The following is a 24,342-nucleotide window of genomic DNA, read 5'->3' as shown; positions in this document are numbered from 1 at the left end:
AATGGAAAGTGGATTAATCCATTCCAGACGGGTCCGCAGAGTACTCAACCTGAAGCATACTTAACCCGAAGTATGAGTGAAATTGGTTCCAGAAGTCTGTACTTAACCTGAAGTGTACTTAACCTGAAGCAAACTTTCCCATTGAAAGTAATGGAAAGTGGATTAATCCGTTCCAGACGGGTCCGCGGAGTACTTAAACTGAAAGTACTCAAACCAAAGTGTACTTAAACCGAGGTATGACTGTATAGGTAGGCAATCGGTGTACCCCTTGAGTGCATGCAAAAGTGCCCTGCATGTGCCCTTTGTATATACATGGGGCTCTTTGAATTAATTGTAATATTTAATTACATGCATCCATACCAGTGCCATTAAAATCAATGGGAGTTTTGCTATTAACTTTACTGTGCTGTGGATTGTACTCCCTCATATTTAATTGATACGGAATATGTTGAAGTATTATAAATATTTACCCTACAGGAACTGAATTATTTTCAGTGCTGTATTTTACATAAGATGCCCAGAAAAAGGTCAGTACTTACCTAATTAACATTTATTAAATCTACATACATCGCTGAACAAAATTTATGTCTTTCACACACAAGGTTAATTTGAATTAGTGTTTCTTAATACCAATAACAACAAATGTTAATCAAGCTAACTTCTACTCTTGGTGTATGTTAGCAAGGGTGATACTGTAATGCGTTGTTATAAATATATTATGCAATCACATTTTATCTATGAAATGTTTTAAGGGTTCAATAATTGGCAATAGGATTAGTAATTTTTTATAAAAAATCATAGAAACAATTTCACAGGGTAGAAAATTCCTGCAAGAGTTCTCTTCACTAATTACTTTGAAAATCTTCTGTGTCTTAATACTGAATCAGACCATATATTCGGGTAACCCAACGCTATCTACTCAGACTAGAAGCAGAAGTCCAAGGCAGAAGGGTAATGGTCTGGGATTGTGTGGAGGTCAAATACACATTACTATTTCTGCAGCAGGGTCCCCCAGTGTCCTTGCCTCCAGCATCCTGGAATTGACCAGTCAGCATAAAAGGAAAGATTTTAGCCAAAAAGTATTTTCACCCTTTCTGCTGATTTGAGCCAATCAGAGTTGAAGGAGGTGAGTCAACCATTGGGGATTGACTTCTGTGTCACTCTGGAGTCAGATGTGCAAGAACAACACAATGAATTCTGTATATTCCATATAAAAACACAAGCTGCTTCAGTTTCAAGAAACTAATGTTGAAGTTCTGCTATGGACAATAGAACTTAGGAAAAACACAGCTCAAGTCACTCCATAATAATATATTGGAGCACTCCAAATCATATACCCATGTACGTGCACAGAAAATAGTAGATCTAGCTCAGGGGTGGCCAACTCCCAAGAGACTGCGATCTACTCACAGAGTTAAAAACTGGCAGTGATCTACCCCCTTTTGGGGGTTCAGGTCAAAGATGTTGAGCTTTTTTTAGGAAGGAGGAAGGCCCATTTTGGGGGGGTTCGGGTCAAAGATGTTGAGTTTTTTCAGGGAGGAGGTAAAATGTTGAGCTTTTTTTTTTAGGGGAGCCACAGTTGTTCAGCTTCTTTGAGCAGAGCCAATGATCTACCAGAGATCTACCGCAGACATCCAGTGATCTACCGGTAGATCACGATCTACCTGTTGGACATGCCTGATCTAGCTGAAAGGCAACACATAGAGTACTGCACTCATTGTTGCAATGTGTCCCTAATTATTATTACTGGATAATCTTACAAAGTTGTATAAACTTGGAAAGGGACATGGCTGTGTGGAGGTCTGATTGTGAGGGGGCATAGCTGTGATTAATATGCAAGGACCCTGCATTTCTGAATTTGCTAGTACACTCCTGGTCCCTGGTCCATTGGGGAGGAGTTTCCTGTTCTGTTACCTGAGATCTACCACTCATGCATGACCCCTCTCCCAATAAATATGCAATAATGCGCAATCTCTATAGGACCTTCTCTGTCAATCTCTTTATACCTGGAACCTTCTGACTCAGAAAGGGAGACAAATACTTATTCAATAGCAAAAACAGACACAGGATAGCTCCTTATTTACAACCTCCCCATACTTACTGAGCTCTGTTAGTAAGCAGAATGTTGAACTTCGAAAGACCATTGGTCTAACTAAGCATGGCACTACACAGTCAACCATAAGTATGCATTCTAGGGAGGTTACAAATTTTCATGAAGCATCTAACTCACATACCCAGCACTACCTGTTTCCTTCATGCTCTGATACTATATGGAGCAGTTTATTCCTTTATCTTTAACTCCTGACCCAAAATTAAAATATGCTGTGTTTAGAGAAGCTTTAGTTTCACAGCTGTGTATTGGGAAGCTTTTGATGTCTGATGTATCTTGGGTATATATTCTGTTGGAAGCCTTCCAGAGTGGCTGGGGTACAAATAATTATTTTATTTGTTATTGTTATTAAAACTAAAAACCAGTCATTTCTAAACAATTTGTAAGCTGATTTTGTTCTAAAAATATAATAGATACAAGGATACATAATAATTTACCTATGAATCTTCAAACTCTTGTTTACATGAAGCTGGATCTCCCAGAATGGTTAAGAATCGTAGCGCATTGGCTGAATATCTCTTGAATTCCTTTGTTCTAACAGTACTAGCCAGGCATTGCTGAATGTAGCCAATCTTGATGTTGTCAATTTCAGTAAACAGTGGACGATGGCAGCATATCATCACTAGGGAAGATGGGCTGGGAAAGACTTTTAAAAGCACTGATGCCTTTTTTATATTGGCCCAGTAATCATGTAAATGTTTTCATGCAGGAGAGAACTGGAAGAGTTTGCAGAGATGAAGGAAAAAGAGGAACGGAAAAAAGCCCTCGAAAGAGAAAAAAGGAAAAAGGATTACCTCGCCCAAAAGATGCATTACCTCCTTAGCACTGTGCAGGTTGGTGTACCTGTCCCTGACAGCTCATGCAAACCACCGAGGCCCCTAGCTTGACAGAGATAAACTAGCAGGCTGAATGGGACATGACTTGTTGAAAAGATATCACAAAGACACTACTTCGAGTTCAATTTAGTGCATTTCTATAGGCGAGAGCAGGTACCATGACTGCTGCGTGACACGACAGCAGCTTCATAGAGGCGGCATCAGCGCGGCTGGCAGAAAGAGTCCAAGTCAGCAGTTTGATCTGCCATTGTGATAACACAACACAAAGGGCATAACCTCACTTTAAAAACTCATTTTGACTGGCTTATTGTTGTGGTTGTTTCACTTGTCAAGGTCTAACCAGTTATTAAGCTGAGGAGGGGTTTCATATTTTTTTTCTGTTTTAATTGAGCTAATGCTCTGATCAGAATTACATTGCTCCACTATGTTTCAAAATAGGTGGTTAAGAATGGATTGTCTGTTAAAAAACTTTCCAGACTGATCTTCTTGGGTCAGCAAATTTACCTTGATTACTTTCTTGTAGACAGTACTCTTGAATATATTCCAACAAATCTATTTACTCTTCTTAGAAGATTTGCTGGAATTCTGAAGAGCTATTTGGTATGACAGATGTTCCCCTTTTTAATCCCTGCTTAAGTTCATCAGTGCAAATAAGTCTTTTCCTGCCTGCGATAAGTGCTTATTTATATGAACATCCATACTGGAAATGCAAGCACAATTGTTTCAGTCTTAAATAGGTATTTGTTATTGATTATTAGACTTTTTATTTAGTCATGCTCACTTTTTGCTTAACAAGTGTCATTCTTCCAATCAGGGATCAAAGACAACACCATAAGATTTTGCCATAGAAATTTTAGCTCCCTTCTTTTGTGTCACATCAATCATGAATAAGCAATGTTGGAGTTTGTTTACCTAAGCTGCATGGCAATTAATTATGGGAAAGTGAACTGATTAGTGGAAATTAGTTATTTTAATTGTAAATTTGGTGAAATCAAAGTTTGTTTGTGAAGAAACAGAAGAAAGGACTAATTAGTAAATCAATATTATTAAAGATGAATTATTCATCTGCTCCTTGAAAGAAAAAATCTCCCTGGGAAAGGACTTTTCATTGTTTCAAAACTTTAATTTAGATATATAAATACGGTACCTCCAAATATTTCAAATAGTGTACAAACCCTGTCTCAATGAAGACAGTGCATGGGGTATTTATGGTTAATTTGGAAATTTAAGATTTCTCATCCTCATAATTTCAGGACAATCTACAAACATGCTAATCAAATGGTGCAATATGTAGCAACATGTGAAAATCACACTCGTCTCTGAAGTGTAATGCACTTATTGTAATATTACTTAAAAATTTAAGAACTAGCACTTCAGGACCCAGCCCCAAAATGCGCCAATGTCATTGCAGAATTGCAGTGTATCTTACATTCCCTGTGATCCCATATGCAGCAGGTTAATGCAAATATGCAAATTATACACACACATTAAAATATACAGATTTGTTGCATCCTTATATATTACCTTCTCAGGGTGTCTAATGCTGGTATAAACTTAGCATACAAAGAAGTTAAAAATAGAATTGGAATTGTATTTTGATTAAAACTGAGGTTGCTAGAAGACAATGCCTGGAGAAATAAATGACAAGCTCTAAAATTTTATCCTTATGAAATATTGAGCTTTTAATCAACGTTCTTCGTTTATTGGTGGTTTCAATAACTAGTCAAGTAACACCTAACACATCTAAGCCTTCCTTTGTTTGAAGAAAATTCTTTCTTCATCATCCCTATAATTATGAAGAAACTTGCCATAGAATCTATGCCAATGTTTTCAAGTCATAAATTATGTTATCTGCTCCACCTACTGGTTGCCTTGTGCAAGAGATCCAACTGTGTACTACGGTTAGAAATACACTGAGATAGTGTTAAGATCTATCCAATTTTCATATTCATAACATTTCTGTAGAGACTGAGATTTCAAAGGGGGAATTTTGAGTTTGTTTTTCAGAGAAAGCAATGGAATCCTTATTTTATTTTTTAAAAAACGGTCCCTGCTTTTTCTCGTATTATTCTTTCTCAGGTTTGTAATGCCAGCACAAAGCTTTTACAAAGACCGAATGACATCGTTTTAGTTTTTTAGACTGAATATCCTTTATATTTGTAAGACAAATCAATAAGAGCAGAGCAGGAAACTTTTATTATCATTTAATATTTGTAAGACCCACTACAACTGACAACCGTTAATTTTTATAATAACAATCCGACATTGTAACCCTTCCCAGAGCGGCTTAAAATATGAACATAAGCAATGTGTGTCTCCTTGGGTATGTATTTTTAAAATGTGAATTTGTCGCTCAACTTCAGCAAGAAAAAGAAGAACCTGCTGAAACATTGAAAGCCAACCAAACTGTTACATATATTGTTCCTGTGTTTTGGACGATTTTTACTCTTCAAGTGACAAGAACTATAAATATACCTATTTTCTGCCTCTCATATTATTGCACCAAAATAGCTACTAACACCCTCTTCCTCCTCTTAAAAGCGACTTGCCTAAATTTCCCCATGAAGTCTTGAATTCATAGTCTTGAATTTTCAATTTAGTCTTTAACTATGACAAAGCTTGCATTCATCAGTAATTTGGCTAAAACAACAAATTGTAGCATTAAAATCAGTAGGGGAATTATAAAATTAATATTTTTTTAAAAGTTAGTATACCATGGTAAACGGCTTCTGTTGCAGCTTGACTTGCTGTCTCTGGTGTTTTGGTTTGTAAAGCGATGATATTTGCAGTATTATTAATTTGCATGTGTTTATTTCTATTTTGGCTCGGCATGTAATGCCTCAGGCTTATATTATTGATTCAAAAAGAGCTAAGTAGTCTGTTGTAGCAGTGTTGGCTGCTGTGGCTTTTCAGGATCTGCAGACAAAGATGATGTGCCCACACTGTTTTCCGCTTTTTAAACAACTCAATAAAAATAATGATGACATTGTCCTTGAAATGCAACTTGGTGGTACAGTTTTATGGTATGAAGCAAAATCTTACCAATTTTGAAGATAGCTGTAAATCTTGTGCTATAGCATATTTCCTTCAGATAAATTCTCTGGAGGGTTTGAGAGAAAATGGTGAGTAGTGGTCCCTGATCTGGCTTTAGCTGTCCATATTGTGTGCAGTTGGTTATTAATAATAGCCAAATAGAATGTAGAAAAAAATACTTTCATCCTAGCCAGATATAAGATAATGAAAAGAAGTCTATTGCATGGATTAGATCCATTTAAAACATAATACATTAATGCTCAAAATCTTGGTTTTGTGTCATGATCAGAGTATGTTGAAGTGGAGTTTTCAGGCAATGTCCTCCAGGGAAGAAACACTCTTGCTTTTGGGGGGCCCTCCTGGCCAGAAGACACAGCCCTGCCGCCATTACTCTTTTCCAGATGATTTATTTATTTTGTTTGTAAAATTCATTTCCTACCCCTCATCACCAAACAATTCCAGGGTGGATCACAATAATAAAAAATATACCATAAATACACCATAAAGTCAGATTTTAAATTCCCCATTAACACTAGCATGACAATAGGCAGCTCACGTCATCTGTCCCATTTCAGACAATCCAGGTCTCTCAGGATGCCTACATGCATCACACGCCAAAGTCTTGGTGAAAGAGAGAGATTCCCAGCTGGCACTAAAAACAGTAAATGTCAGCGCCAGCCACGTCATGGGGGAAGGATATTTCCACAGTTGGGGTGCCATCATTGAGAAAGCCTGATCTCTGCAGGATTCTTAAATCATAGGACCAACAATACAGAGAGGGGCACTCCTTGAGATAACTTGGTCCTAAGACAGGGGTCTGCAACCTTTAAGACAAAAAGAGCCACTTGGACCCGTTTCCGAAGAAAAAAAATAAACTGGGAGCCGCAAAACAGGGATGTAATTAGAAATCAGAGGGCCCCATAGCAAAATTTGCTATGCCCAATAATCAATGCCCCAAAATGCCATAGAAAATTAATCAGGGCCCCAGTGTACCATAAATCATAATCAGTGCCTGATGTAAATAATAATTAATAATGAGGGCCCAGTGTCATCCTCGTCATTATAAAAATAACTTTGAGTTTGGGCTGCCTTGATTACTGGGAATGGGCACCAGCAACCACTGCCTTATGAGTTTGGGCTGCCTTGATTACTGGGAATGGGCACCAGCAACCACTGCCTTATGAGTTTGGGCTGCCTTGATTACTGGGAATGGGCACCAGCAACCACTGCCTTATGAGTTTGGGCTGCCTTGATTACTGGGAATGGGCACCAGCAACCACTGCCTTATGAGTTTGGGCTGCCTTGTACTGGGAATGGGCACCAGCAACCACTGCCTTATGAGTTTGGGCTGCCTTGATTACTGGGAATGGGCAAAACTCTGACTCCCTTATTAGGACACCTGTATGGTTTCATGTGTGTTGCTCCCATCAAGTGAACTTATAAAATTTCCTCATATTGAATCAACCCATTGATTAATACATCTACCTCAATCTCCTGACCAGGCCGGCAGGAGGCCACAGGCAGGCCGCAGGCAGGAGCAGCAGCAGCAGCAAACACGCGCTCTGAGCCCGCAAGCCTTTTCTGCTGCTGGGCGGGAAGAAGCGCGCCCGTTAAAAAAAAAAAACTCCGCCGCCGCCCCCGTGAGCCTATTGGCTGCAGAAATGCGGCGGGGAGGGGCTGATGCAGGGAGGGGGCCGACCACGCTCCCCGGGCTGCTAACGTCACCTTGCGTCCTTTTTGCACAGTGCACGCGCACAGCGGAGTTGTGGACTCCGGCGGGCACCGTGCGAGGCGCAGGCGCACAGCACGCCACCGCAGCTGTGTACTCCAGCGGCGGTGGGCACCGCGCAAGTGTCTGGCGGGCGTGGCGGGCGCCGCCGCACGGCTCAGGCGGCGCATGGCTCGGACGCCTCCTCCCCTCGTATCCGCTCCGGAGCCGCAGCAAAGGTGTAAAAGAGCCACATGCGGCTCCGGAGCCGCAGGTTGCAGACCCCTGTCCTAAGATATCCTGGAAGACCACTATCTGCAAAATAAGAGGAGGGCCCTTTAACCACCCAGCCAACTCCATCAGAAAGATGGCACCTACCACAAACCAACTCTAGTCAGCCTACATGAGGCTTCAGTTGGCTATAAGTCCCTTTAGAGACAACATTTTCTGCAGCTGTCTTGACAACTCTTAGAGCTGTCCAAAGGCCTGGTCCAATCTGCTTTGACTGAATACTACCCGATTGTCCTGTTAGCATCAAGCTCCCTCAAAACTGGGAGCTAGAAGGCAAAATCTTAACAAAAGGCTCTCTTTTGTGGGTTCTTTAAATCTTTGAATAAGATTTAGAAATTCTACAGTGAAGTATGGACTTTCTTCTTTGAGGCTAATCTATAATAGATCCTTGGTCATGCCATTCCGAAATGCATACATCTGATTGTAATTAAAAGAAATTGGTATTATTTTTAACAAAGAGATTATTACACTGTATGGAATCATTCGCTTCTTTATTTTTGCAATATTTTCTAAGTATCTGTATGTGTATTTAGATTTCCAAATCATTCTTTCCCCTCTTGACAGAGAGAGAGACCCCCAGAGCTCTCCCCTCTATCTGGTCATTACCAGGAATGTTCACTGGAATTCTTACGGAAGCATTAACTGCAGTACAGTACCTGGAAAAAATATCATGTTTCTTTTCAGTTCCCCACAAGAGTAATTGAATGTTGAATATCTTACTAAATGCTGGACTGTGACAGTGTGTTAACACTCTTGACTATCTCCTAACAGCAGGGCAATTATTTGCTGAGTGGGATTTTTTATAAATCCCCTGGCAGTAGTATGTCCTGATAATTATGATGAAGTGCACTGGTCAGTGTTGATTCAGCAATTCCGTTTCCAGCAAATATTTCTTTCACACCTCTCCTTCATGCTTCTATATTTATGGTTTCTTTTTTCAAGAAATGTGCTCTCTGTTTCTCTGTCTCTGTGTGTGTTTCACAAAGAAAGTAGAATAGATTACATGCACACAAAAAGTTTCAAGGAACAAGCTAGTACTTTGCTAGGGAAAGGATCTAGTGATCAGGTTGTCATGCAATGTCACTGAAGACTTGTGCTCTCTGCCCAACACCGATATCGAATCCCAGGTTGAACTCTCTCTTGGAATGCTTTCTTCCAAATTCACTATATATATATATATATATATATATATATATATATATATATATATATATATAACTGCACCCTTCCTGGATATGTAAGATCTAACCACCATTATACATGCCTTGGCAAGTTCTCAACTAGATTTTACCAGTGCCTTGTATGTGCAACTACTCTTGAACATAGCTGAGAAAATAAAGTGGGTCCAGAATGCAGCTGCGGAGCTATTGGCAGGAGTTAATCTACAGGGAGCATTTTTTTTGGGGGGGGGGTTGATTTCAGAAGCATTGGAAAGGGATTACTTGTAGTTTGGAAAGCTGATTTAGGTGGGTGCCTGATACCATTTGTAGATGGTGCATCTGACAGCAGGAATCTGTAAATAATAATAATAATAATAATAATAATAATAATAATAATAATGCAACAGTAGCAATGCACCTTAAGTGATGACACTGGATTATTATCAAAAGAAAATTAGAAGAGTGTGGGTGACGGCTCAATGTAGAACAAAAATACCAGGAGTTTTTTTGGGGTTTTTTAATGTGATACTCATATAATTCACGAACTTGATCCTTCCTAGCAAAACCTTTCTCTTTGCCCTCTGTATGCCATTCTCAATTACTAAGATTAAAAATTATATGAAGAAAGCAAAAATGATACATTGTTAGAAATGAAAATGATTCAAAATATTAATGTAATGCTAAGGGTGGCTGCGTAACAAATGGCACATGCACTCCTATGCTTGGGATCTGGCAAAATTAATAATACTTCTGGGTCATGCATGGGTTTCCCTGGTGGAAGGCCTGATGAAGAAAAGAATTCCAGGGCAAGAGAGCAGAGAGAGTTTTTTGTGGAGCTCAGTTTTCCTTTTTACAGCGAGTCAGAATCATAGCCTTGAAACACACACACACACACACACACACACACACAGAGAGAGAGCTTTCACACCTCATTTGCCATATTCACCACTGGGCCACTATTCAGCAGAAGGGCGTATTGCAAGGAGGTCAGTAAGAAGCTATTAGCAGAGTCTCCCCCAGAGGTTTCTTTGGTCTTATTGAGTTGGAAGTTAGCATGACAGTACTGCAAATAACTCAGTTGTAGGTTTTTTAACAGTTAGCACAGATTTCCCTATAGTGTTTGTCACTTCAGAAAATTGTTCCTGAAAATGAAGTCCCAGAAAGCCAGCTTTGACAGAGGCCCTTGCGAGAGACACTTGCGAAGAACATGGATACAGGAAAATGTGTCATGCTCTCCATAGACTAGATGTGATTTGAAATGGGGTTGGGGTTGGGAATAACCTATAGTACTATTTAGAAATAAAGCTGGAAAGCACGCTTAAAAAAAAAAAGTCACCCAAGCATTGGATACCCTGCTAAAGTAACACCGATGACTTTCTAATTGGGTATACTGGGTGATCAAAATGAACGAACAAGATACTGGAAATGACCCTGGGGTTTTTGAGAGCATAAACCCCAGTCAGTTTATATTCCCAATTCTTTTTTTGGATGGATGGATGGGGTAGGGGAGCAGATGGGTGGATGGCAAGGAAACTGGTTATATATTGTCACCATAGGCTAAACCAGGCATCCCCAAACTCCACCCTCCAGATGTTTTGGGACTACAACTCCCAGGATCCCGAGCTAACAGGACCAGTGGTCAGGGATGGTGGGAGTTGTAGTCCCAAAACAGCTGGCGGGCCAAGTTTGGGGGTGCCTGGGCTAAACCAAAAGGGGCATATTTATAGTGGAACTCCTAGGTCTGTTCATGCATACATTTTTTTGTATGTTCAGATAAAGCTATGCAGTTTACTGTTCTGCAAAATTGGAGCTGAGTATGGAGCATCCTGATTGCTCTCCTACTGCAGTACAAACAAGGGTAACACCCAGGTACTGTTGAGTACTTTTAAGTCTTACTGGTTTCAGCAGAATAACTCTCATTGAATTAAACGTGAGCACAAGCTGCTATATTTTGGCTGGTCATGTCTCAAAACATTAACACCAGTGTTGGCAGGACACCATACCACTACTACTGTATATACCCTTGTAGCTGTATGGGAGGTGAAAGTAAATACAGGTTAAAGCCAAGGATCACTTAGAAGAAACCAGTTTTCCTATTATCATCCTGTATTCTTGTTGTTTTTTTAAAAGTATACTTATTTTTATCCTAACCCCATCTTTTCTGGGCATAATAAGATGACCACTAAACAATTATTTAATCAGTTTTGCACAGGTAGGGGATATGAGTAGGGAAGTATTTGGTTTGGGGTGATTTTTCCTAGGGATACCTTAGAGATGATGACCTAAGTGTTTTATGATATTCAAGTGGTGACAGGATAGAACTTGGAAATGAATGTACAGGAATAGAAATATAAAGCTAGGTTTCTTAAATATAGAAGAACAAGCCTTGCTGATGAAGAATGAGCATGGCTTTTGCATAGGAAATCCCTGCCTCATAAACCTCCTGGAGTTCTTTGAGAATGTCACTTAGCATTTAGTGATAGAAATGGTCCGATTGACACTTTTACTCAGACTTCTAAATACCTTTTGACAATGTCACTAACCAGAGTCTGCTGAGCATTGTTAACAGTCATTATATATGAGGATTGGCATTTTGATGGATTGGCAGTTAGTTAAGGAACAGAAAATAGATTAAATAGACAGACTAGGATTAAATAGACAGTTTTCCACAGTGGTGCAAAGTAAACAGAAGAATCTGTAGTGGGACTGGCACTGTTTAAATTATTAGTTCATTATCTGGAGTCAAGGGTGAACAATGAAGCACCCAAGACTGCCAAATGATGGTTGAAACCCAAGAAGATATAGAAGGGCTCCAAAAGGACTTCTCTAAACTTTGTGAATGGACAATAAAATGGGAAATTAGGTTGAGTGTAAGCAAACCGATGCACATCGAGACAAAATACTCCTGATTTAGTATATACATTGATGGTGTGTCAACTGGTAAGGACTAACCCAAGGAGAAAGTACTTTATGTCATTATAGACAGTTCAATGAAACCATCAGTGCAGTTTTTGGCAGCGGTAAAGAAGGCAAATTCCTTGCTATATCTAGGTCATTAGGAAATGGATTGAAAATAAAATGGCCAGAATTATAGTGACTATATACAAAACTACGGTATGACTACTTTTAGAATGTAGCATAGAGTTCTGGTCAGCCAATCGCAAAAAGGATATCACAGAACTCAAAAAGAGGCAGGTAAAGACAAAATGATCCAAAAGTTGGAGCATTTCCCCCTTAATTAAAAGCTAACGAGTTTATGCCCTTACCATTCAATAAACAGCCAATCTTCCAGTCCAATTATCTCTCTGCATATAGGAGTCTTCTATACATTTGAACAGCAATATATAGATATAGATAAATAAAAGCTTGCTTAACTTTTTGACACTAAGAGTTTGAATTTTCCTGTGGGACACACTAATGAAAAATGCATTACAGCTAATTGAGGAGCACTCAATCCTCTCACTCCCAAGAGGTTAATACATTATGAGAAGCTGGACTCTTAAGTTTCCCTAGGAGCCAGAAATCAGCAGCAGATGCAACAATATAAACATTGACTCTACATCTGCTTCAGCTCAGTTCTAACGCTTTCTTCATTTCTCTTATTCAACAGTTCTTAACAGTTAAAAAGATAATTGTGCTACCTGCATAAATCTTGTTTCAACAGGCCGATATGCTTGTTCTAAAATGGCTCTTTTCTTTTGGAACAACACACCAATAATCCTTTTTTAAAAATTTTCTTTGTGCCGATTAGATGACTTACACAACCCACAGCTCTCCCAACCCCTTGTGGTGGCATGTGTAGATGCAGGTTTTGGGGTATGCTTGTAGTGCCATATGAAGAACCACATGGAAGCAGCATCCCCCGCTGTATTGAAAACTGAATGTACAGAAGCAGTGCTGTGCATGCAGTTCCTGGGACGGCATCCAGCATTCAGGATATATTTGTGGTTCTGTGTCAATAATTCAGAGCATACAACAGTTGGTGTACCAATGGGTGATATCCAACTAACTCAAATTCAGGGTAGTACTCTTACTCAATGAAACCTGAGTCAATTAATTCCATCGATTTCAGTGGGTCTATTCTAAGTGCAGCTAACATTGGATATCACCCAATGTTGTCTGGTTTGAATCTTCAACACATTTCGAGGAGCTTTACAGGGGTTCTATGGCAAATAACATGGAAAAGGTTCTCTGCAGGAAGAAATTTGAAAATCAAACAAAACTCTTTACACACAAAAAAACCCCAAGTGATTTAGTTATTTATAACAGTAATTCTATACCACCATCATGTAAAATATGAGTGCAGTGTACAACAATATATGAACAATAAAATATTAAAATAAGTATGTATGATATGTGTTACACTTCCATCATCTTCAGCTTTCTTGGCGAGCTTGTCTTCTGAAAGCATGTAATAACTAATTTATAAAATAATCTAATAAATGATACATTGTTTGATTTGCTATCTAAACTAGAGAAATTTCGAAGCAATGCACATAAATGGTGGTGTGTCTTTAGATTGCAGGAATATACAACTCGCCCTACAGGAAATCACCGGATCCAATGGAATTGGAATTAAGGAAAGCAAAACCTTTGAGGCACAAGAAGAAAAAGGTCAAGAAGGATGCTGTCGATCTCCACTGGCATACTTATTCTGATTCATTTGGCTTCCAACGAGAGCCAGCTCTTCCTCCTATTGGGAGACAAAAACCTCAGGTATTGTGTATCAATAACTCCCAATATCAGCCACAGCTACAGAGTGTTAAATCTGTTTAATCCCGTTGATTTCATTGTTCTTGACCGTTATTCTAGGACAAACATTCATGAAATGACTGAAAGGTTTTTTGTTTCCATCTTTATGAGAGACCATGTGTTTTAAATGGCCACATAAAATGCAAGATGTTAGCCATACCCTGTCTATAATAGCTCTCAGGCTGCAAGTGTTGTTTTATTCAGGAGATCTGGTTTAATCAACCTTAATGGGAATGGGAATTTACATTCATTTCATTGTGGGAGAAAGTTCCACATACTTAAACCACAGAACTAGCATTGAAGAGAATGGACTATCCATTTCCCTGCTCACAGAGGCGGCTATGAGTACAGTGGAATCTTGGTTCTCGAACTTAATCCGTTCCAGGAGTCCGTTCGACTCCTGAAACTGTTCGAAAATCAAGGCCCAGCTTCCGATTGGCTGCAGGAGCCTCCTGCACTCAATTGGAAGCTGTGTCAGACATTCGGCTTCCAAAAAACGTTTGCAAACTGGAACACTCACTTCTGGGTTTGCAGTGTTCGGGAGCTGATTTGTTCAGGAGCCAAGCCATTCGGGAACCAAGGTACCACTGTACATTCTTTGGTGGGGCTTTCCATAGCATAGGACAGTCCCTTCAGTGCCCTGAGCTCTGCGTGCCCTGTGAAGGTTTCACAAAACTGAGTTATCTCCAGTACCTAGAAGGAGTCCCATCAGTGTTTCAGATTGTTTTTGTCCAGTACCATTTTCAATCTCAGAATCAAAATAACGGAAGTGATGACAATTTCATCTTTCTTTATTTCCTCCCACTCACACAATGTTCACTTAGAATGTCATTTGATGCTGATCTGAGTTGCAATGTTAATTTCCACTGACTAAAACAGGCATCCCCAAACTTCGGCCCTCCAGATGTTTTGGACTACAATTCCCATCATCCCTGACCACTGGTCCTGTTAGCTAGGGATCATGGGAGTTGTAGGCCAAAACATCTGGAGGGCTGCAGTTTGGGGATGCCTGGACTAAAAGATCAATTTACCAGGGTAGAAGAATGAACAGGCAACATACATTTCTAAGGAGTACATCTTTACCTATATTGTGTAAAGATCTCATTAATATTTTAAAATCAAAGCGGAAATCCTACTGTTTCTGGAACTACTTCCTGCTGCAAACGTGAACTCACTGAAATTGGTTATAACAGTTAGTGGCCATTTAAAATCAATTAGGCTCTTCCCTAGAGTAGATGGAGTATCTCCACTAGCCTCCAATTTGCCAAAGTACAGATATACTATGTGTTGATTTGCTAAGTTTCTCTTGTTTAGGCTACTTTGGAGCACCCCCCCCCCCAGTTTAGACACAGACAAAGAAACTTACACAAGAAAGCCTTTCAGAACAAAGAGAAGACTTCTACTTATTTCCCTGCACATTGAAGAGGGAATTTACTGTATAATACTTTAATCCTTTCAGTGCCCTGGGATGTACACTGTGGAGTAAATTTTCAAAGTACAGTACATGGATTTAACTGTGCGACTCTCATTGATGTTAATGGGAGTCACACGGCTAAATCCCTGGACAACACAATTTAGAGGTGTATGTTTGGGAAAGGACATTGGTCTGAGCTGATGAAACAGCTGGAATGAAAATCCAACAGAATGCACTGTTCTCAAAGTGGTCTGGTGGTGTGACAATGAGGGATTTATAATTGCTAGCCATCCTTGTGACTTAGTACTCGGTGACAGCAGCATTTGACATTAAACTTATGCACCTTACACATTAGGCCCCATGTGAGTGTTAAGATACCAAAATGTGCTCAAGGAGAGTGTTAAAACAAGAGTTTGTATTCATGTCAAATTTTCAGACTAAACATTTAACTATCCATTGGCTTTCTCAGGCAGCAAATGGGAAAATATTGTGTGTGTGTAACACACACACACATATATTCATACTGTTGATATATATTCTGTCAGATCTCTGACTTTTATCACAGAATTAACTAGAATTACAGAACACTGATAACAAAGATAGTGAAATTAGTTGTCACTTTATTAAAGGTAATTAAGAACATCTACATTGCTTTATTTTTTCTCTCCTTTCCCCCTTACGGCCTGCTATGCAAGACAAACAGAATAGGATCAGATGCTAAGGTTCTTGCATCATTTGAGTTATCATCCATAAATGCAGTGAAACATTCAGGATAGTACACTCATTTGGTGTGCAAGAAGTTGTATGGATCAGATACTGTTGTTAGACCTCAGGCTGAGTTACCAAAATTGGCCTCCAAAGCATAATCAGAGCCTTTCTGGACCAAACCATATTCCAAAATCCTGCTCATACAGTGACTACAGTAATAGTGAGTAGTCATTGTTTGCCTTATCCTCTAGGTCAGGCATCCCCAAACTGCGGCCCTCCGGATGTTTTGGCCTACAACTCCCATGATCCCTAGCTAACAGGACCAGTGGCTAGGGAAGATGGGAATTGTAGTCCAAAACATCTGGAGGGCCAAAGGTTGGGGATGCCTGCTCTAGGTCAATGGTTCCCAATTGGTAGTTTTATGAGAGGTTAAGAAAAAGCTTTCTCTACCTACTTTCTCCACTACGTGAAAAATCATTTAGAACTTTATTGACAATTTTGGTTACTCTTTTCTGAACCTTTACAATATCTTTTTTGAGGTGAGGCAACCACAACTGTATACAACACTCCACATATGGTTACATCATAGCTTGGGGTAATGGCATTATGATATTAGTTGTTGTTGTTTTTTAATGACCCCCTAAGTGAGATTTAACAGCTGTAGGGTTGACATCATCATGTTATCAACTATGATCCCAAAGTCCTAGCCTCTCCATCCACTACATGTGTAGGGGCAAATTGCTTTAAAGTAGAATGCCATTGTATACAACATTTACACCATGTAAATTGTATGCAACATCTGCACATCAAAAGCTACTGTAAGCATGGACTTCCCCATTCATTCCAGTGGAGACCACTCTGCATTCTTTTCCTGTGTGTAGAGGTTCCCTTTTTCATAATATTAAGGGGAAAGAACTTACAGTTTTGTGCACATCAGATCCCTGACTCATAAGGAGATTGCTGTATTTTGATGACAGAATGCAATTCCTTATGCACTTAAATGCCTCTGCAGTAAAGCACGGTAACAGCAAAACATAGCAGGGGTGCAAGATGGTAGGAATTAAGTGAGAACTTTGAAATGGAAAACAACGTAAGTCTTCTATTTTCCTGTTTACAGTGAATCCCCATTCTGTGCTTTAAGGACTATCGTCACCTAGATAAGATAATGGTTAATTCTTTCCCCCATTTTATGTTTTTAACTGCAAATTTCTAGATAGCATAAGCAAATAATGTGCATTATTTTGAGTCAATTACTTGATTGCACTCATTACTCCTGTGAATCCTAATAAACTTTTTAATTTCTTTTTCACACCTTTAAAAGCTCTGTAGTGGTCCCAATAAAATAAATTTATTCTTGGCATAACCCTTCTGGAAGTGAAGGAGGGGGGTTCTGGCACAATGAATAACTGCTATGATCACTTGCTTGCTTCTTTTCAGGAGACCTTGCAATTGGGGTGCTGTGCCTTTAAAAAGTAAAGTTCCAATAAAAATCCATTAACAACTTTCAAATATAGCAATCCTTCTGTCCAGCTGTGAAAAGTACTAGATGATACTTATTTGCCATTTGTGTTATTTACGGTCCGTGACTTTTATGGTAACTGGTTCCTATTATTGGTTTCTATTAATGTAAAACATAAGTGAACATAAATGAGGCGTGAATCATTTCTTTTTATTAGCCCTGCAGTCTTCACTCAGTTCTTGCAGTAACTCCAGCTGTGGCTTGTTAGTGATAACCTATTTAAAGAAAGAGATCCTTCAGAATAAGAGGCATGATTAGGATTGTTGCCCCCACCTCCTTTTCTTGGGTGAGATAGTTTCACTACTTCAGTGTTAGAACAACAGTGGTAAAAAGGAAAACAAGCTGTAATTGGCAACTCAGCAAAAGTCAGCTGCCTGTAAATTGTATTGAGTTACAGTGCTAATGATATGTACGGTACATTCATACTTACTACCTAAAGGCAAGAGGTGGTGTAACCCTTTTAAAAAACACTGGATAGATTTTTCCTTTGCCAAATATCTATGGTCTGGGTTCCCACAAACATGTTAGCTTGTCAACATTTCTATGTCTGGGGCACTTCAGACTGTTGATGGCAGATCATATAGCAAATTCTTCCCACCCAGCACCCAATTTATTTATCCACATAGAAACTAACATAGAAAAGGCTCTTCTCCCTCACATGATTGTGTGTGTTTGTTATAATTTGGAGGCATGTTCAATCATACAAGCCCCTGCTAAGTCTAGAATGGTATAGTTCAGATATGATTCATCACTTCTTCCTCTGTTTGTGATAACTCAGCAAAAGTGTAATTATATTAATATAATAACAGTCTGATAAAAGCTCACTTATTAATCTGTAGAAAATTATCACAATATTAGCTAAGGACCAAAAACTATAAAATCTAGCTTTTCATCAAGATTCGAGAGAGAAACAAGCCTATCCTTAGATGCAGAGACATCAGTGCTAGGCTGCTTATAAAAATCAAAGCAAAGAGGAACAGCCTCAGTGCAGAACACATGTCTTCTCCTGTACCTTTCAGGGCCCATTTCGTGATCCTGTTGAAGTGTTGCAGCAACGCTATAAGCCTTTGGATCCATCTCTGCAGGTGGCAGCTTCAAACGTTTCCCTGGAGCTTGCCAGAGAAAAAATTAAACAAGAAGAGTGGAGAAACCGTGTACATGATGATGTGTAAGTTGCTTGCTTTCCCCTCCTGTTTTCGTTTCACTGTGCCTCTTCTTTTTATATCTTTTACTGTTGCTCGATAGACTCAAAAAAGCTGTTGATTCTGAAAAGTTGAAAAGCAGCCATTAAGCATAAGTCTATCTAAGCATCATATTTCGTGGACCAAGATTTTCAAATGTCTTAGGCCCTGATCTATTCACCCAGGAAAGCTGAAATACTTGGATTTAAGCTTGTTTAGCTGAGTTGAGGTCAATGGGGCTAAATCGGTTTAAAACCAAGTCCATTTCATCTTGATTGATTTGTGGATTGGGCTATTATTCTGTAATAATCCCACTTAAGTAGTTAGGTTAGCCGCTTCAGATGACAAGCCACTGAACAGCCCTGATCTTAGTCAAGCAAATCAGACACTCCTGGCCAGAAGAGAACTCCACTGCTTCTTACTTCTTCCCCAAATACGTGCAAGCTTTCACAGCAGGCTGTACCTGCCCAACCCCACCCCAGCATGGTTCAATAATAGCTTCCTTGCTGTGGCTGCATCTGAGAAATAATTAAGGTAATTCCACACCACCTGGGACATTGAAACTTAGTATACTTGTAGGCCAAGGCAATTTGCCTATTAGAAAAGTAGTTGAAAACTGGAATGTTTTCCTTTAACAGACTAAACTCTGAATATAAAGATTACCTGATAAGATTGGGCTGAGGGAGTTTAATAGACCCCTCATATGCTCACGTCAGTATGGCTGGCCGAGACTTCCAACAACAGTTTTGCAAGCATAGATGCAAGTTTCATTTACTAAACTGAAATAAACATGCGTTAGTAACTAAAACAAGAGCTGTGCGGGCAAAGTACCAGGCTTGGAAGTGCCGGAATTCAACTTTGCATCATTCTCTCTTTTATGACTATATGACTATATGGTAAAGGAAGAATTAGAAGGTTTTACAGCGCCCAAATTGTTTGATAGGTGGCCTACCCACAGACAGATTCATGTAATAATAATAATAATAATTTATTATTTATACCCCGCCCATCTGGCTGGGTTCCCCCAGCCACTCTGGGCGGCTTCCAACAAAATATTAAAATACAGAAATCCATCAAACATTAAAAGCTTCCCTAAACAGGGCTGCCTTGAGATGCCTTCTAAAGGTCTGATAATTGTTGTTCTCTTTGACCTCTGGTGGGAGGGCATTCCACAGGGTGGGTGCCACTACCGAGAAGGCCCTCTGCCTGGTTCCCTGTAACTTGGCTTCTCGTAGCGAGGGAACTGCCAGAAGGTCCTCAGCGCTGGACCTCAGTGTCCGGGCAGAACGATGGGGGAGGAGACGCTCCTTCAGGTATACTGGACCGAGGCCATTTAGGGCTTTAAAGGTCAACATCAACACTTTGAATTGTGCTCGGAAATGTGTGTGCTCAGCAACTCAAAATATTATTGACACTGTCACTTTTGATAATACGGTTGATCTCAAGGTGTAGGAAACCTAAATCTACCCATGGGGCTCACTTGACCTGGATTTCATCCACCAGCCCTCCAGGACAGGAAATCAGTGTTGTCAAATCACTGTGCCAGTGGCTCCTAACCCAGTGTAGGGAACTATATACATCCAGTTCTGGGAATCATATGCACTGAACTCCTTTCCCTGCACTGTCCCCGATACAGCAAAAGATGCATTTATGGAAACTGGCTTCTGGTTATGTGTTGCCCTCACTTAGTCAGGGTGTTTTGAGCTTTGGAATGTGCATTTACAAGTTTGAAGAGCATGGGCAGTTTATGAAAACAGGCACTGAATGTTATTCCTTGCAAATCTAACACATCTAAAACTTTTTTCAAGTTATGTCTAGTTTGTCAGATGCTTTGCAACTTTAGCAATTTGCATATTTTCTGGACTATTATTGTATTATGATAAACAGGGATTATCATATATTTTCAGATAATGTTTTCTTAACAATTCAACTTCTATTTGTAACTCTTCCATTTATTTTAATTACTAGCACAGTGTGCAACATTTATTAATCAGCAGAGCCTTTTTAAGTTAAAATACTAAATTAGCTAACCCCATTAACACAGAATACTCCAAACAAGCAGTAATAGGAGAGGTAGTTACTGTGCAAATCGTATTATACATGCGGGTGCTCTAGGGCACAGTTAAGCATGATTACCCTCTTTTGATCCAGTATTCCTCTGCCTCTTCTAGCTAATTTCCAGTGGAAATTTACAAAGTGGTGCCTTCATTTTTCCAGCTTAATTTTTCTAATGAAGTTCTGGTACTTTATAACACTGGGGATATAGATAATAAGTCTGTATATAATTAAGAAGTTCTAGAATGTGTCCGCAAAGAAGAGGTCTCATTACTTTTGCTTTATACGAGAAGTGGGCTAGCATTTGTCTGATGCTTTTACTTCTACTGCAGACTGGGATTAAAACCCAAACAGCCCAATGATTATTAGTGTTATATCAGAAAACATAATGCAGGCAGCGCAAAAACAACCCTTGTAACTGAAATATAGCCAGTGTAAGACTATGTAAAGTTTTTAAATAATAATTCTTAAAGATATGACTTCTTGAGAGGCACTTTAAGCACAACCTAACTCATTTTCTCTTTTCTTTTTTTAGCCTTTATATCTAGCACAGGGGAGTTAACTGAAAAAAACCTATTGACTTAGACCTGTTGTCTTGGAAGGGATGGGAATTAAATAACATTTAATACATGCTTTCAAAAATGAGACACTTTTTATAGTTTAGTGCATGTGCTGCTCCAGCTAACGCAGTACCATTTCATTAATGTGCTCTTATCTTGTGTTCTCCTTAAAAGATTTCAGGGCTCAACACAATTCCTTCTAGCATTGGTCACAAAACTTTCAACCTATAGAATGAATACAGGTCCATGGGCCATCCTTAGCAGTCTACCAGGGTGCTCAGCAATGGTATTTGATTCTTCTACCCCTTGGGGTGACAGTTTGCCTTCTGGCCAAGTGTCGAAGAATACCTGATACTCAAATGACTACATGTAATAAACCTAACAGGCATACAAGCCAAATAGCAAACACATAACATTGCACAGTCCATGCTTCACTCTAGAGCATTCATGTGCTCATTCATGGTATATATCGGCCAGTAGTGGGTGGGCCTTGGTGTTGTCCTCATGCCCCCTAAGGAACATCCTTCAGGTGAGGACAATGGTCCCATCAGTAAATGCGTGTCATTAACCCAGACAAAGAAAATACCGTGTTTCTCCTAAAATAAGACGTGCCTACAAAATAAGACATGGCAGGCTTTTCACGAGTTGATTAAATATAAGACATACCCCGAAAATAAGCCGTAGTGGGGGAGCAGGTCTGGCAAGGAAAGGAAGGCATTTAAGCGCCTTCGGAAGAGCCGGCAAGAGGCAACAGCGCGCTTGCTGGTGACCTTCTTCTTTTCATGCCACTCGCAGTGGCCGTCTCCGCCGCCACCGCCGTGCTTTGGGGCTTGGCGCATGCCCACAGCCACCTCCGCAGCCCCTGGGATTACCATCGCTGCAGCCGCGCTCCTGGGCGCTCTCGACACTTCCTCCGCGGCCGCCTCACCGTGTTTTGCAGGAGTGGGAGCCGCTTCGGGGAGCACAGCGCAGCGCGAAGAGCCTGGTGAGAGGCAGCTGCGGCTGCAGGTGAAGCCCGGGATCTGCGTGGGCGACTGGGGGCAAGCGCCCTGAGCGCTGCGGCGGTGGCGAAGAGGCACCCAATCAGCTGAGAGGCGGGCTGATCGGGCGCCTCTTCGCCACCGCCACAGCACTCAGGGCGCTCGCCCCCAGTCGCCCACGCAGATCCCGGGCTTCACCTGCAGCCGCAGCTGCCTCTCACCAGGCTCTTCGCGCTGCGCTGTGCTCCCCGAAGCAGCTCCCCTGCAGCCGCCTCTTGCCGGTCCCTCCGCCACCGCTCCTCTCACAGCCGCCTCCGCGGCTGCTTCCTGCTCCACCGATGCGTTTGGATCCTTGGATCACGGCGTTTCTTCCGCTCCCCAGCAGCACGCAAATGGAAGGGCTGGAACCCCGCTGAGCTTCGCAGCTTCACAGTATTATTATTGTGCTTTGTTACAAGGGCAGCCTTGCCATTTTTATTTTCTGCTCCCCGGCTCTCAATGGGTCCCGCGCGGTGCGCTGCTGTCGGCTCTCACCGGGTCGGGGCTCGGTGCAGCATGCTGTTGCCAGCTCCCGCTTGAAAAAATAAGACATCCCCCGAAAATAAGCCGTGGTGTGTTTTTTTGGAGGAAAAAAAATATAAGACGTGTCTTATTTTAGGAGAAACACTGGTATTTATCAGAGTGCTAGGCCTTAGCTTCTAAACTAGCCTTTCTTATCTTGGGTCTCCAGCTGTCATTGGACTACAACTCCCATCATCCCCGACTACTGGCCATGCTGGCTAGGAATGATGGGAGTTATAGTCCAACAACATGTGGAGTCCCAAGGTTGAGAAGGACTGTTCCAAACAGTTGGGATCTGGGACCCAGGAGAAGCTAGCTGTCAATCCAAGTGGGTCAGAAGCAGGGAGGCAGTCCAAAGCAGGTGGTGGTTCAAGTTCCAAGTAAGCAATCAAGCCCCAGAAGGGACAGAAGTAGATGCATGGGCTAAGCTAAGGGACTGACCATTAGGCAGAATCCTCACACAATGAGACAAGTTGTCAAACTAACCAGCAAGCTTGCCTGATGGACAAGGATTGACTTTTTGGATCAGCGGGTGGTACTCAGGCCTTGTCTTGTACATCCACCAAGTTCAGTCTTCCAGTCTTGCACTGGAAAGAGACCACTGGTAGAGCAGGAGGTATAATGCTGGAGTCTCTCACACAAAACTGAACTGCTCTCTTTGAGGGCCACTAAGTAAACCCTGTAACCTTCCATCTTAGCTTGTTTCCTTGAGGTCCATCTTGCTATGACCACAGAACACACTGCTAGGCTGTAAATGACGCTGTACACCATCACCAGAATTGTTTATATTTGGTTTCTCTTGTGTTGCAATTTTCAAGCAGTTTTGTTTCTAAAATGACAGGAGCTCACTCCTGAAACTTGAGGTTAATCACAAATCTTCTGCAGGAAGGTCTGAGTACTTTATGAACGTCTAAAGCAGGCATCCCCAAACTTTGGCCCTCCAGATGTTTTGAACTACAATCCCCAACATCCCTGACCACTGGTCCTGTTAGGGATCATGGGAGTTGTAAGCCAAAACATCTGGAGGGCCGCAGTTTGGGGATGCCTGGTCTAAAGCCTAGCTTGGGTTAATGACTATCTCAAGGTTTAAATACAGTTCCTGTGCTATTTTGCTCTGGCAATCCAATATTAAGACCCTAGTACATCTGCCAAGATGGAAGCCATTTCATTATATATTTTAATGCAAGTCACAATATATAATTAGATCATGAAATCCTTCACTTTCTGTAAACATTTGTGTCTTGAATCGGGGCTATTCTCAATGTCTTTTATTTTCAAGATGCAAGGCTTTCCTGGGTTATAAAATTAAGAATTTCTACTAATAAATGCCAAATGAAAGAATCCTATAAATGAAGGAATCTGCATATATTTCTATTATAAACCAGGAATATTGCCTTTGATGTTTTACAGCACTTAACAATGTATTCCTTATTATAGAAAGTTATTTTTGCATACACCTTGTTCTTAGCATTAA

General features: G+C 40.6%; 1 protein-coding gene across 2 annotated transcripts in view; it reads left to right on the top strand.

Annotated features, from left to right (window-relative positions):
• Positions 1-24,342, top strand: part of SPATA17 (spermatogenesis associated 17) — a 79,801-nt gene that overhangs the window by 25,091 nt on the left and 30,368 nt on the right. For both annotated transcript variants that reach the window (XM_035111349.3, XM_088666683.1), the window contains exons 6-8: positions 2,820-2,943; positions 13,657-13,854; positions 18,551-18,699. In XM_035111349.3, the coding sequence (XP_034967240.1) occupies positions 2,820-2,943; positions 13,657-13,854; positions 18,551-18,699 (471 nt within the window). The remainder of the gene's footprint in view (positions 1-2,819; positions 2,944-13,656; positions 13,855-18,550; positions 18,700-24,342) is intronic.

This window comes from Zootoca vivipara, chromosome 3 (assembly GCF_965207765.1).
Source record: "Zootoca vivipara chromosome 3, rZooViv2.hap1.1, whole genome shotgun sequence".
Lineage (NCBI taxonomy): Eukaryota > Metazoa > Chordata > Lepidosauria > Squamata > Lacertidae > Zootoca > Zootoca vivipara.
The sequence above is the reverse complement of the archived record's forward strand: the minus strand, read 5'-3'. Positions and strand labels throughout refer to the sequence as shown.